Genomic DNA, 15,023 nt, shown 5'->3' with positions numbered 1-15,023 from the left:
CCTTTTCGCGATGGCAATACACTTGTTGCCTTGAGCTGTAGCGTGACACATGATCATGCATCTCTCATACGCGAAAGTCGGATTGTTTCCTCGCAGCCGACAGAAGCGACCTGAGTTCGCGCAGTAATAGCGGCTTCACAAATATTGTAGTGGACAGTAAGTCACCACGTCGCCCGCGGTATTTTATCTATCATCTTGAAACTGAACTTCACCTTCGTCTAGTGTCATCATAGAGAAAATGCCACTCAGGCTTTTCCCTATGAGGTGTGTATGAAGACCACTTGCTATAATCATTGGCGCTACACTCATTAGCGAGGATATGCATTCCATGCAGAAGATGATACATGACAAGACAGATCCATCGATGCTACAAAAACATGGTTCGAAAAATTTAGCAAGGGTTTATTCAAGTTTTATTTTTATAATTCTGTATCATAGCGGATTGTTGTGCTGCCGAACATTACATGTCTACCTACAACTCGATTTGTCGCTTTCTTCTTCTGTAATAGATACGGCAATATCATTGCATGATGTGTCTCCTTTAGAATTCTGCTACTTTAATATTTGGTAATCGAGAAGTCTAATTAGGGTGACTATGTCCTGGTAGGGACAGCAAGCTGGTTTGGTGGCTGAATAGTGTTTGCCTTTTGCAAATTCAATCTAGCGAAGATGTTCCCATCGTGTGCTGGCTCGGTTTCGAAGCGCTGAATCGAGTACATTGGACTGTCTGACCCCCGCAAAACTGCAGAATACATATGGCTTGGTTTTGGAGGAGAGGCTCTGAACAAATCTGTCAGTCTCAGGCTGAGATATTTATATGTTCTTGCGGTCCTTATCGGAGGCAGAATATGGCTCACCCATACATCACAGACCAATCAGAAGAACTTCTCGACAAATTCATGATATGGTTCGGCTCGAACGTGCGTTGTATATATAAGGGTCAAGAATAAATTGTGTTACACGGATTTTGCGGTTCTATAGCCTCGTTTGCTTTGCCCACTTGTTCTGACGACTCTAGCAACTGCGGGAAACTGGGACAGGACGAGAATTAATGAAGATATCTGCGACTGGAAAGATAATCATTTCAGGTTCCTTTAATATGTTCATAAGAGAGGATGTCATGTATACCTAAGAACTAGGCTAATTCTTCTGAGTTAAACAGCATTAGTGGCGCTTCTGGGGCTGCCGGACAAAAGCTCTTGCTGACCAAAGCTCGTCATGGGAATTACACATCTTGGACACGAAGGATCATGTCCTGTAAATCGCGAGATTTGCCTTCTTTGATCGATGATCTTCAAAAGTTTTGACCAATTAAGATGCAGATGCTCTATTTTTAAGGTTCTTGAAAGCAAAGAGAGCCAGTCCATCCACCTCGGTCATATATCGCGCTTGGCGCATGAGCCCAGGATTTAGCGCAATAAGCGCTGAACCTGTTATCCCACTGCCGCCCAGAGCGGCAGCGTGTCCGCTTAGCATCATACTCAACATCTTTCGTATCTTGTTGCATGACTCACCGAGTCGGGTGTTACGTCAAAAGGATAGTTGGATTGGTCGGCAGACAAGTAACAGACGCGCGTCAAATCGGACCGCAAGGACATGCCTGCCAGGGTTGCATATACAGGGCCACGGAACGACATGATGGCATTGCGGAGCACATGCAGGCGACCAATGAAGAATCTAGGCTTTCCCAAAATAATATGTCCAATGAAGTCATGCGCTGATAAATGTCAGATCTCACAATCCGTCAAGCAACTGTCATACTACTTAGATATCTAATTCTGACGAAGCTCTCTTCCCGAATTCAAGATATCAGTCTTCTACGACATGGTGATAGAACTTATTAATATATCCGTCAAATAGCCGCAAGAGTTCGTAGGTTGTGAAAATATAAACTCATGCTAGTGGTGGCCGCAGGTGACAAAATGCGGCTTGTATCTATATGTCGGTCGGGAAAGTTTCTTGATGGGACCAAACAATGGAACTCGCTATCCAGATATCATGTAGACTGATACTCCTTGCATGCTGTTTAATGCGACCGGCTAATGTCGTCAAGTTGACCTGATCAGTCGACTGATGGATGAATTGCGGACCTACTTCATTTAGCTCCACCATATTAGCAGAGGGTACCTGGACTACGCTTTTCCCTGACTTCTGCATTCGGCAGACTGGCCCACTCTGATTGGTTCGCTATTCACAGTAGACACTGTGGGAGGCGCTAATCCTACTCTCACTACTTCCAGCGCAGCTCTTTGTAGACATGGATTGCATATTATTTTTTTTTGAATATTTGGTGGCAGTATCAGCCAGATTTCTGCGCATATTCTAGATTATATAGGTGAAGTTTCAGAGATGAATATGTCATCATTTTTACTAATTGAGAGAAGAGGAGACGACAAACAGAGAGGTCGGCGTTGAGGAATGAATGCAGTAATGCACTTTAGTCGAGCCAACCAGTCATCGCGCGTCTCCTCCTCCTGGGATTGCCCCATTGTTTTCTGTACAAGCCTACTACTAGAAACTTCTACCAGATTTGGAGCATGTCGTCTCGTATTTTTCCTAGCCTCTAGTCTTGGGGCCCGTTGGAGTGCGGCCTCCACACATTGTCCCCGCATCGAAATCCTAGCCTAGCTGGGAGACAAAGTCGTGACCACGGCGCCCTCGACAATAGCTAGCCAGCGCACTCAGGCTCACCGTACAACGAGTGAGCTAGGTGTTTTGGTTCAACCTTACGAACTTCTTATGTTGGACAAAGGATTGGTCAACGTTTCTCTGAGGGAACAATATCTAGCCTCAGTAAATCAAACCAGCATGCAGAAATCACTTCCACATTGCTATTGCCTTGGGGTTAACGCCTTAATTACATCTTACTTTAGGTTAAGCCTTCTTTGAATTGACTTGGACCTACGAGAAAATGAGTGCTCTGCTTTGTTTCTTGGCAAGGGTCGGGACGTTGTTTTGATATTGGGTCCGTCACCGAGAGTCACAACAACGGAGTTTGAGTGTGAGACAAGGCTGGCTTATCAAATGCGGACAGTCCACCAATCACGTTGATCTTATCATCAATGTCCTTAGCATCATAAGATGTGCTTGAGTAACCAACCCTTCATGATTGATAAGACGCCTACTGAGTTTGCGACGAAAAATTGCATAACGACAGCAACTAAGGATTTCTGGTTGAAAGCACGAAGAGGATTCGGGTGGGATTCACATTCATCATTGCAGTGCAAGTGGTGACAATGCAGCACCAATGCCTGGGAGATGGTCTCAATTCATTCCAATAGGTTGACTGGTCACGATCAATGCAACCCAGAGCATGTCATGAATGATGACTCGAAGCAAAAGCAATGTCTCATGTTACGCCCTGCGTCTTCCCCTGTAGGCTTCATATAGAAAGTAGCTTATGATAGAAATATAAAAAGTCAGTCGCGGTTAGCCCGCCGCTTTTGAAGAGCGGTGAAGCAGGTTTTCCTCAAATTTCTCGCGTGAAGTTTCAAAAACCTCCGCCGGTTGGGCCGAAGCATTACCATCAGAGCCTTGTCTCAGGTAATTTGCGGAGGTTCGGCCTTAATGAAAGAGAGAAAAATCCCTCATGCGCCTGCCTTAGCAGTGGCTGCATACTTGTGACCAAAGAGCACCCCGCAAGGGCAATTACTGGATGACTTGTCATCTTGTTGTTTTGTTGCCTTTTGGAAGGCCGGGCGGAGCGGCGAGAACGGTTCGCCATTTGGCGAACTGCAGTAACAGTAACAGAGCCTCACCACAGCATGAAATTCCCTCCCCCCGATCCGATTTTAGCTTGTTGATCGACCACTTTTCAGTGCCTTTCTATACAGCCATTCCATCTTCGACAGTAATTCTCCTGCTTTGCGAGATTTCAGAGATTTCAATCCAATCACACACAGTTCAAGTCTCTTCACCTGATCAAACTTTCGTTTCCTATGCTGCTAGTAGTAGAATACTAGGAGACAATGAAGTCATGCCTTGCGAGATAATATTCAGCTTCTCATAAGATCTCATATCGAGGTCGAATCCCTATTTGGCACACCACACAAGGCAATCACAAGTCATCAACGCGAACCCCAAGTTAAAGCATTATTGAGCGGCATGCGAAGTCGGAACCGGTGTGATTGACCGCTCAAGAAGTTCCAAAAACCAGCAAGTCGGTTAAAACTATGATGCTCCTCAGTTAGCGATGAAGACTAGCATTTCGGAAGCCACCAGTGGTCGCGCTTTTCTCTTCATCACAGGAGATGCTTGCACATGATGACATTTCACCAGGCTGCTCATCTGATGGCTGGAACGAGGCCGATTTGTCGACAACATATTTATGGATCGGAATTTCGAAGGTTGAATGATCGTCAATCATGATTACTTCGCCTCTGCGTCCCAAATGGTCAATTTCTGTGACGTGTCACAGATTCTTTATTGGCTTCGTGATCGATTTCACGATGCGGAAGCATTGTCCGTCTATGGGGGGTAAGAAGAAAACGATACCCGAGCAATCTGTTTCATCTAAATTGCGCCTGTTCCATAAACGCTTTGCGCAAGAGTCAAGTCCGATTTCCAAGATCGCGACTGGTAAAATGCGCCTCTGTCTACGAGTGCCTCTGGTATGAAGTCCCAAGTAAACGGAAGTAGTGGAGATGGCCGCAATATTGCCTAGGGTGGCCGAGGACACAAGATTCGAAAAGGGGGAACTTCGAAAAAGCAAAAGATGGCATTTACGGAATGACTTTTCATTCATTTGTTCCGGGCAACCGGGCTCTACATAACGCAGTGTCTCGAATTTCAACATTGCGGTAGACTGTCGATACATTTTACCTGACTTGAGGTCTTGGATCGATACAAAACGTTAAGGATGACAACGCCAACAGAACAGCTTGAATAACAGCCACAGAGGCTCACAGAGACAGTGCTTTACATTCGCCATCTGGGACGTGCCTGAGATCACCTGTGATCGCAATATTTTGGCCGACACATCTTCAGGGTTTCCTAATCACCAAGACGAAAACCAAGGATTGCCCAGAATTGAAACCTTCTCGTACATGGCTAGATTCATATACTACGATCCTGGGTCTGCAGCTCGTAAAATGACATGCCGGAAAAGATATGGCGTCACAACATCCGTTAGTTCTAAGACTACGGAGTAATGAAAATCTATAATACCATGAAAGACCTGTTTTTATATCGATAACATGGGCCATGATGGTTTTTTTGCTTGGAGCGGGTATATTGTCAAGGGTTCGTGATCGAAGTACGCGTTGCCTGCCGAATGCCAAACAATGGGGGCGATAACCGAAAAACGAGACACGAACTCTTCTACGAGATCCCAGACAAACCATCTAGATCACGTCAAACACGACTATGAATCATCGATGTCCCAAACTTTCCGAAATGTACTCCGACACGGTTTTGGTTCACGTGAAGGGAATGAGCGGATTATTGTTTACAAGACCATTCTTCCGGCTGTCGGACATCAAAAAAGCACTTACAAGAGACATGAAATCTGCTGCCTTCAACGCCGCGTCTGTCTGCACGCACTGGCCGATGATGAGAGAGTATATCAACCAGTCACATTGGATTGTCAGACTGCAAAATCATACTCGGTGTAGAGATATTGACGTAGACCCTTGAGATAGCTCGAAGCCAGGCTGAATCGTCGTGTCTCTCGCGGATGTGGGAAGCATCAGGCGGTCATGAAACGATCTCTTGTTCAAGGTATCTGGGGACCACTGTGGATTGCAGAAAACTCAAAACTCTGAAAAGGCGGAATGTATGCCAGGACCCAAAAAATTCATCGAGTAACTAAATAGAAGAGTAAATATGAATGTACTAAACAAGTATTCCGTCCGGTTATGAACCAGGCTCTAACCATGGTGGCTCACACATTCACACCTAATCTTTTTACTTGAGGGCACTGATCGACTCCTCTGCTAGGATATCAAATGTGAGTTTGGCAGGGGTGGCATAACCTCTTCACCAAGGATTTGCTACCTTTATAGAGGTTGTTAGGACTATAGCAGTACACACAATCTTCGAGATATTAATAGGTATCATACCTCTTGTTATTGAGCGTCGGTGATTTCAAAGTATTAAGATTGTTAGTGTGGCAGAACAGTACATGAGAACCTCCAGAGTACCGCTATGAAGCGAGCGGATCCATGAAATCCGTCATGCAAACCTGAGGATTGCAGTATTGCCGCCCAGGGTAGACCCTACGCTGTCCAAGTTTCCACGGAGGATTTCTTTTCCTGTCCTGCAATCGAACGAGCCCGCAAACTGTTTACTTTGCTGATCAGCCTTACGAGGAACGTCATCTGCGGGCGAGGAGTAGGTAGAGTGAATGTCAGGTCAGATTCAACTGACCTACGGAAGTACCGCTCATCTCCAATCAGTTGGAACTAATCCTGACCGCGACTAGTGGGACGAACCCGTAAGAGATCCCTAGGCAGCCATATGATCTATGTTCTATGCCTTGATATGTCTAGAAAAGTGAAATGATTGGAATGGTGGCATGACCAGCCACGATTTCAAATGATGCTTTTCTCAGGTAGTCATGGATCAAGCATGATGATGTGGCAGTGAATTATCCGGAACAAGTTTTGGAGTGTGCAGTGAGCCCATGAAGCCTTCATGTACATATATCATGTGCACCACTGAGAAAGCACAATCCGTGGCCAAGTCAAAAGTTTTCAAAGCCTGCGTATGCCGACGAGCCAATTAATCGGTGTCGTTGCTGAGATGCCGACCTGGTCTTGCAATTCAGACCAGTCAGCATCCCAACCGAGTCGATTGATCTTCGTGGCATCTGTCCGATGATGCAAAAGGGGCATGCTTGGTGGAACCTACAATCGAGGAGCCGACTGAGGAATATCTACATGGTAGGTACCTCGGCCAAGCCCAAGGTGTACACCCTGCACTTACCTACCACGAGGAATAACGGAAGGGGTAACTGATCTTGCCCCATGGGTCCTTCGGAAGGGAGGGGGCAACCAACCACACCCAACCGAAGGAAGCACCATCTAAACCCTGTCGTGACCACCATGCCAGGCATGGGGCCCCTGTCAGGCAGCTGCACCCCGGCTAGCGGGCACCATAACTCAGGTGCTGGTCTCTTAAGCCCTCCGAGAGCCCTCTGATGCGCTCCTCCTCTGATGCCCGGTTCTCACACGTCTCAGCACCTAGACCATCTAATAAGATGTGGCGGGGGCACCTGTAAAGGAAGAACTGCAAAAGATTTCCAATAAGGCGTGGCGTTCCTTCGCGCTGCTAATTAGGGCAACCCCACGCCCAGCACGGGAACCCATCATCAGATTCATCACAAGAAGGCAAAGTTCTTGTATGAGGTCAAGCAGACATCTACGGCTCCGTTGCTATGAGGCGTGTCGATAGAGCTATAGAAGGTCAAAGGCTTCATATAAACCGCTTTAACGATACTATGAACATTAAGCAAAGAAATACTGTATCTATATCATCTAGTTCTACCACAAACGGCTTGAAAAGTCTCCTACTTGTTGTAAGTATGGCGGGTAATGCCAATTGAAGCAGACATCGAAGTGAGATAGCTAGGAAATTGGTTGCAGGGCGCAAGGACAGATACTGACAATTGAGCCTCACAATGGTTCGCCTTTTTCCGAACCACCGCAGGTATTGCTCTTTAGAAGGGTGGAGAACGTGGGAAGGCAACCGGCGCATAAGGGCCATACCGGAACGGAGCTAGGGCGTGCAGCCCAACTGAGATTTGGAGCCTCATTACTTTGACGAGTGAACTAGATACACAAACGTGTGTCTAGTTTGTGTCTAGTGCCCCTGAAGCACGATGGGAACGGTTCAGACCGTAGCACTTCTGGTTTCTAACATGTATATAATAAGCTGCCATCTGGCGGACTGAGGATCTTCTCGTGGTGGACTGCCAGTTCCTCGTGCTTTAATTCTTTTCCTTCCAAGTACAACTTCTTGCCTCCCCGAGCGTCTTATTACTCGGCTTCTTATCATGGATGCGCCCTCGACCGAGTCAGTTGTCGCTGGGTCGGTAAATCCCCCCCACGTCATTCCTCCTTGGTGTCCTATCTGCAACTCTGTCGTCTGCCATAGCTTCCAGCCGCCTTGCTAACCCTCTGTATTGTCAGACATGTTCCTCTACCCCGCGCCTCAGCGGTCGATCCCCACGGCATGCAGCGACAGCGCCTGCAGAGCTTCATGAGAGACCAGGCAAGAGACGGCCCTGTGACCCTCATCGGTGGACATCCCAACAACCGGGCAGAACGCAACACGAGAGTCAACAGCGCCATCACATCGGTGGCTAACCATTTCGGAGGCTGAGTCTCGAGATTCGAACCGAGATAGGCTCATTGTCGACATTCGGCCTTCGTACACTGGACTTGTGATGCATGATGCCGGCAAAAAATGGTAAGGATGTTCGCTTCTTTCCGTCGTCCATCAGTTCTGATGCGGTTCAGATTCCATCTCGTCGACATCCAAGCACGTATTTCCTATTGCCGTCTTGTCACAACACCTCAACAACAGTATGCAAGTGTCACTGCACAAGCTCCTCTCTTTATCTTTTCTCGTCGTTTTATCGCTCCTTGTCCGGATGCGACAACATCCTGAGTGCTGGCCAATACCATCAGATACAACAACAACAACAACCAATCCTATGCACCCTGCTTTGACGATAGTGCAAGCCTCATCCATCTGGGTCGGAACGTCGCCTTGACGATACCAATCCCGTCAGCAGTCGCTATCATAAACGGCACACCCACGCCCGTCATTGACCTTGGTGGGCGTGCACTGAGAGCTTCCATCGGCTATACTGTTCATAGCATCAGTGAAGGCATTCCTGCGCTGACGCTTGCTGTGCAAGATAGCATGCCTCGCTTTGTGTTCCCACAACTAGGTGTATCAGGCACGCACTGGATCCGTGGTGCCACGTGCAGCAACCCCACAACATCGTGCTAGTGTGCTTCGAGTCCAAAGCGTTAATGGTGCATCGCAACTACCACCGCGGTATCGTCCAGATAGGGTTAGGTAGTCTGGCTAAGTCACAGTCAACGCTGGGATGCTTGGTTGTCGGTGACGGACTGAGTCGGAACTGGTTTTGGTCGGTCGTGAGGACTGTATGCAGCCGGGCTCTAGGTGGTGGAGAGTAAGTGCTTGATTTTCGTGACTGGCGTTTGAAGGACAAAAACGGAAGGCATCGAAACAAAAAGTCACTGCGGGAAGCCTTACGCCATCAACCCAACCAGCACGGGATTTTGATCGAGTTTTGTTGCACCAGCTTCGACCACCCAGTCGCTATCATTCTTGCTGTCTCCATGATTCCACAGCACCATGCATTTTTAAAGCGATCACAGGCGCAATCGGACCACGGCCTTCAAGAATGTATTAGCATTAGACAATATATACTTAACAAAAACTTTTATACAACAACGGCCAAAACCGGCTGGATCGTGATCTCGTAATTCATCTCCCTCAGCCCAACGGCTGATCATGGTACGTATCCGTCAGCCTAAGCACATACGGCAGTTCGCCAGGCCCCGCTCGATCCGCCAGACGAATGACAGACCCGCCAGAGCCAGAGTGAGTGCTCGAGCTGGATGAAGCACTGGCGGGATACGGATGCCGTGTCTGCGCAAAGCTGTTCGCGCTGGACGTCCGCGATATCGCAGTCCTCTTGCTTCTCGGCGTTGTCGGTGCGGTGCGATACTGCGCCCACGTATTCTGCGACGAATTGCGAGCTATCATAGGCGGCCGTCGGCGAATCTGTGATCCACTACTGTTCGAGCTCCCGGTCTCCGACGCAAGACTGTGCTGACTCCTGAAGCTATGTTGACTGCGTTGGCTTCGCGGAGTACCCGGATTCGTCTGAAGTGGAGCATTATCGTCAATGTCGCTTTCTGAAGATGCATCATCCTCGTCCACAGGATTCAAAACAGCGGGATCCAAGCTCTCCATTCCACGCAGAACCTCGGCGAACAAGTGCATCAGTTCCCGGAACCGCGCCATAGAGATGGGTCGTGTGGAGTAGCGCGCATACTCGTACATGCAGACGAAGTCGCTGACAGCAGGTGACGCTGTCAACACCCCAAGCTCAGCCAAATGCGTGAGATAACCTCGCAGTCCCATACTCTCCGGCCTCTGCAGCAGAGCCACAGCCTCGCGATCCAATAGGGGCGGATCAGCCAGAGACTCCGGATCTGGCGGGGCCAGAGTAAGAGCCTTCGCCTCGATCAAGTTTGGCAGTTCCGAGATGACGGTAGAGTACTGCAAGTTGGGCAAATCAGGCGAGTTCGGCGATGCCCATCCAAAATGCTCAATCTCTCCCCAAACCGCCTTGTGTGGAGGCAGAGTAATGCCCAATTCATCCTCCATCGTGGCCGTTTTCTTCAACCTAAGCATATGCAGCGACTTCTTATGCGGCTTTGTATGTCCATTCTCCTTCACCTTCTCCTCATACTCGGGCTCCACATCGACCGGCATGATCGTGGAGGTGTCGCGCGGGCGAGACTCGAAGGCGATAGCGGCACTCCGGCTGAGACTTGCGGCAATCATTTTGCGAACTTGTTTGTTGACATCGCCCTTCTCGATTGGGATCCATGACTTGGGTATGGAGGACAGGATGGAGCGATTGACGAAGAGTCGCGCCGCGTAGATGAAGCCAACAACAAGGACTGTACCGATGTAGGCGGCAGATATGATGACGATGTGGTATGCCTGCTTAGGTAGCGCTTGCCGGATCGCATCGCCGGGAGTGACGAGTATGAGGACGAGAAGGATGAAGCAGAGGAGGGTGTAGACACTCCTGTAGATGATACGGAAGACTAGGCGGGTAGACATGATGATGCTAGCTATACAGATCTGCGCTCAGCAGATCGGTCTCCAAGCCGCGGAGGCGTGCTGTGAAGCCTGTTGTGAGAGGCAAGGAGCATCTTGTCACCCTAGAAGCTCTGCGCTTCCATTGACAGCATCCCGCAAGGACCTTTGGTGCGCAGGAGTCGAACCAAGTGCGATGGGGATGGAGGGAAGGAGTTGCTTTTGAGCCGGAACGAGCTGGAGCTGATGAGGCGGCCACGCTAAGATTGGCGGTCCACTCCCTAGCCCAATGAGAGTGGCATATGAGGTCACACACCACTAATTTAGTGCCCGCCTACACAGTCCTCAGTCAAGACCAAATGCACGGAAAGGTTAGACAAAGAACAAAAAAGCAGGGACAGCTCCCCAGGTTGTATAAAAGAGTTACACATATAAGAGTGATAGATGGAAAAACAGCAAGGCCAGGATATAGATTTCAGCTCTGAGCAGAGCTATGTTCGTATCACAAAGCATCCATCACATACGTTTGCTACGGCGGGAAACAACCAGGTTGAATATTGATAAGTCTCATGAGACAGTAAAGCATCGTATTAGAACTTTTAAATCCCATTTGGGCTGGTGGCCGTCTCTATGAAGCCTGAACCTTGCCGATCCCCAGACATGATCTATGGTATGCATACAAATATCGTCACATGCTGTCTAGCCAGCTCAAGAAGTCCTTCTCCTCATACTATCGGATCTGGCTCATCTCTTGCTGCTTGACCACCTCGTGACTGGCCACTCCAACGGCTTCCCTAGCGAGCCGCATGTCCGTCAGGCTCAGTCTCAAGTCCTTGCTATACGGACCAAACTCGGTAATGAGCTGGTTGAGACCCAGTTTCAGAGCCTCCAAGATCAGATCCACCTCGGGGGCTTCCCTAGAGCCACCCACGTCCGTCCAGTGGGCCGGGAAGCTCGCCTTGAAGGCTTCCAGCTTTTTTATTGTAGCCGTAAATGTTCGAATGATGCTTGACACATCCCTCTGAACATTTCCGTACCTGTCCTCTGTCAAACTTTGCACAGACAATTGAGTCAGTGCGGTTGCTGCATTAATGTAAAGGCTAGGCTCTCCATAAGGGCCGCCCAGAACCGCTGCAGTGAGTCTCCTTCCAAATTCCTGCCGGAACGCCCAACCAACAGGCGAGGCTATGAGCTTGCGCATTTGTATCTGGAATGGGCTTTCTGCTTCACCCGATCCGGTGACCTCTTGCCTAATAGCGGATAGCGTACCCTTAACATCCGTCACAGCCTTTTGCGCAATTGGACTCAAGCGAGAGGGCTGCCCAGGGGAAGTCACAACCTGACTCACAACCTTCTCTACCTCACCACGGAACGATTTCCGTTTCGAGGCCGGTATTAGAACATCCTCATTCCTCAAAGGTTGGGTGACCCGCTGAGTTGGTGCTTGGACATCTGTGGACGGTGCTGCAGATGCGGTAGCTTCTGCAGGAGCCTTTCCGTAATTGTCGACTCTGAACTCAATATTTTTGATTGTGTTGAGACAAATGGCATAGACTTGCGACCACATCGGCCCGTCCTTCCGCTCAAGATCCTCGTAAATTGCCTTCCGACGCACATCAAAGTCGCGCGAGATAATGGCGAGCTCCCACATAGCAAAACACTTTATCGATCAGCTGTGACGTATGCGGATGTAAGGGGAAAGCACCATACCTTGATTGAGAGCTTCTTGCTCTTCAAGCCATTCAGAAGACTACCATTGGGGTCTTTCGATTCAGAGGTCAGGGGCTTGCCATTCTTCATTGGCTCTTTAACAATGAGTATAGAGAAAGCGATGTTTGCCGCCAACCAAGAGAAGCATAACAAGAAGCTCAACCAGAGACATCTGCCCAGAACTATGATGGTGAAAGGCATCGAAGCCGGTAGCATGTTGGTCTTTGGAAGGCTGTAAAAAGGGCGGAAGAAAGTAAGAGCAGTCCTCCATGCGAATGGTCGAATGAGTAGAGGGTAGAAGAAGAGACTTGTAGCAATCGCAACGAGCGAATAGGTGAGCGCCGGGAGTACGAGAAACGGCGTTTGCTCGGCAAAGCGTTTCAGCGGATTCGCACTGTTACCGCCTGCTTCCGTGAGCTCCTTAGTGGCCTTCACCGATCCGAGGGTAAGTCTGTCTCGATCCACCAGCACATGGTATGCGCCTTGAACAAAGCCAAGTAGGACGAAGTGTGTTGTGAAGAACAGAGGTTTCTCGTTCAGCCTCGCCCTATCCCCGCTGCTGTATAGAATCCAGCTTAAGTTGCTCTCCTTGTCCAACGACCACAGGCCGATTTGGCTGAATAGCCAGCTTGACAAGCCATATGATACAAGCGCCTCGAGGGTTTGGGACTTTAGGGCATTCTGCATAAAGGTTTGGCAGGCCGAGTCGGAGATTCGCAACCCCACATGATACTGGGCGATTCGAAGGATAATGATGAAGAGGCTGCAGAGAAAAAGGAAGCCGGTTCGAATGCCGGCGGGGCCAATGGGAAACCAGAACCAGAGAGCTACCAGCAGAAGTCAGCATCAGCTCTTGAGGAGCTATGGCAAACACTTACAGTTATGATTTCCAAGAAATAGAGCCTGCACATAAGCTATTCCTAGCAGGATAGCAGCTGCTGTTGAGAAACGTCTGTGCAGCGCAGGCTGTAGAAAGTCCTTATAAGGAGCTCGCCTGACTGGTGCTGGGGCCATCGTTGCTGGGCATTGTCGAAAGAGAGGGAAAGCTCTTGGTGTAATGCAGATTCTCTGACGTTTGTTGTAAATATAAAAATGGTCCCGTCGCGGTAGAAACGCGGCGCCCAAAAGGCATCCTTGTAGGGGAAGTGTGGCTGCATCACGTGGGAAGCTCGGCGAGGTGGTGTGTGTGTGGAGCCTGTGCCTTTTCCCCTCGCCAGGTTGTTACGTACCTGCCTGCTTGCTGCTGCTGCCGTCACCTCAGCCACCATCCATCCTAGCAAGGCAGCCGATTAGCGGTCCCCGGGGCAGTTCAGTTTCAAGGTTGCGGACATCACAAGCACTTGATCCTCAGCGATCTATTTTCACTCTTTCAATCATTTCCCATCTGCTCGGCGTACAATCATTCATTGAGGGATTCAACTGTGCATTACCGCTCAAGATGTCGTTCGACCAGCTATCGTCCCTTGAGTCGCAGCCGCGACGGGGCAACAACACCGAGTACTCCGATGACCCGGAGTTTGAGCGCTTATCGCAAGACTTGATGAACAAGCTCTTCACAATCACCGGCAACGTTTCACGACTTCAGACAGAGATTGGACACCTCGGAACCCGGAGAGACACCGCTAGAGTACGGGAGCGCGTGCATGACTTGCTAGAGGAATCGCGCGACCTGTTCAAGGAGGTCGGCGAGGGTGTCAAGAAGATCCAGACATGGGAAGACGTTACGGTATGATACTCTGGTGGGATATACAAAGAGGGGAGGCTAACTACTTCTATTAGCCGACGCAAAAGTACAAGCAACAGAAGCTCTCGCGCGAGTTCCAATCTTCCTTGTCCGAGTTCCAGAATCTCCAGCGGCAAGCTCTTGAGAAGCAGCGAGCCTCCGTATCAGCTGCGCGTGCGGCGATTGACGAGGAAGGCGGAGCGGCGGTCCCAGCAGAGAGCTTAGAGCAACAACAACAACAGGAGCTTGCCCGGCTCGCCCCGCAGGATGAGGTGGACTTCCAAGATGCACTGATCGTCGAACGAGAAGAGGAGATTCGCAATATCGAGCAGGGTGTTGGCGATCTCAACGTGCTGTTCCAGCAAGTTGCGACGATCGTAACCGAGCAAGGCGAGCAGTTGGACAGCATTGCCGATAATGTCGAGAACGTCCGGACGGACACCCGAGGTGCGGACTACGAGTTACGGGCGGCAGCACGGTATCAGAGGAATGCTCGGAGCAAGGCATGCTGTCTGCTCCTGATCCTGGCGGTGATTCTCACGATTATCCTGCTGGCCATCTTCCTCGGGTAGAGGATATGACTAGGTGGAGTCAGAGCGCATTGTATTGTAGGGTATATTTGTCAGGCGTTTCAGGCGTTAGCCTCGAGCATACCATCGTTATTGTACAGGGCCATTTACAGCCGTAATATAACATCCATTGTATTACACTATCCCCATCATTCATGGCGGAGGAGGTGGTCTGATCAAGGGTGATTCAAAGCCTCTTGCAGGCTTGA

At 49.4% G+C, this 15,023-nt stretch overlaps 3 protein-coding genes across 3 annotated transcripts; 1 reads left to right on the top strand and 2 right to left on the bottom strand.

Annotated features, from left to right (window-relative positions):
- Nucleotides 1-9,347: 9,347 nt before the first annotated feature.
- UCRPA7_848 (putative sucrase ferredoxin domain-containing protein) lies at nucleotides 9,348-10,836 on the bottom strand (the record flags this gene model as incomplete). Its single annotated transcript, XM_007913439.1, has 4 exons — nucleotides 9,348-9,371; nucleotides 9,521-9,762; nucleotides 9,855-10,073; nucleotides 10,128-10,836. 4 exons carry the CDS (start codon nucleotides 10,834-10,836, stop codon nucleotides 9,348-9,350), a joined length of 1,194 nt encoding a protein of 397 aa, XP_007911630.1.
- Nucleotides 10,837-11,542: 706 nt separating this feature from the next.
- Nucleotides 11,543-12,612, bottom strand: UCRPA7_847 (putative nuclear envelope protein; the record flags this gene model as incomplete). The annotated part of the gene is made up of 2 exons (XM_007913438.1): nucleotides 11,543-12,472; nucleotides 12,523-12,612. The coding sequence occupies 2 exons, from the start codon at nucleotides 12,610-12,612 to the stop codon at nucleotides 11,543-11,545; spliced, it is 1,020 nt and encodes a 339-aa protein (XP_007911629.1).
- A 1,348-nt stretch (nucleotides 12,613-13,960) lies between these two features.
- On the top strand, nucleotides 13,961-14,817 carry UCRPA7_846 (putative snare domain protein; the record flags this gene model as incomplete). Its single annotated transcript, XM_007913437.1, has 2 exons — nucleotides 13,961-14,248; nucleotides 14,302-14,817. The coding sequence occupies 2 exons, from the start codon at nucleotides 13,961-13,963 to the stop codon at nucleotides 14,815-14,817; spliced, it is 804 nt and encodes a 267-aa protein (XP_007911628.1).
- Nucleotides 14,818-15,023: the final 206 nt, after the last annotated feature.

The sequence above is a fragment of the Phaeoacremonium minimum genome (genome assembly GCF_000392275.1).
Source record: "Phaeoacremonium minimum UCRPA7 unplaced genomic scaffold PA7_03_scaffold_44, whole genome shotgun sequence".
Classification (NCBI taxonomy): Eukaryota; Fungi; Ascomycota; class Sordariomycetes; order Togniniales; family Togniniaceae; genus Phaeoacremonium; species Phaeoacremonium minimum.
Note: the sequence above shows the minus strand (reverse complement) of the source record. Positions and strands in the feature narration are given on the sequence as shown.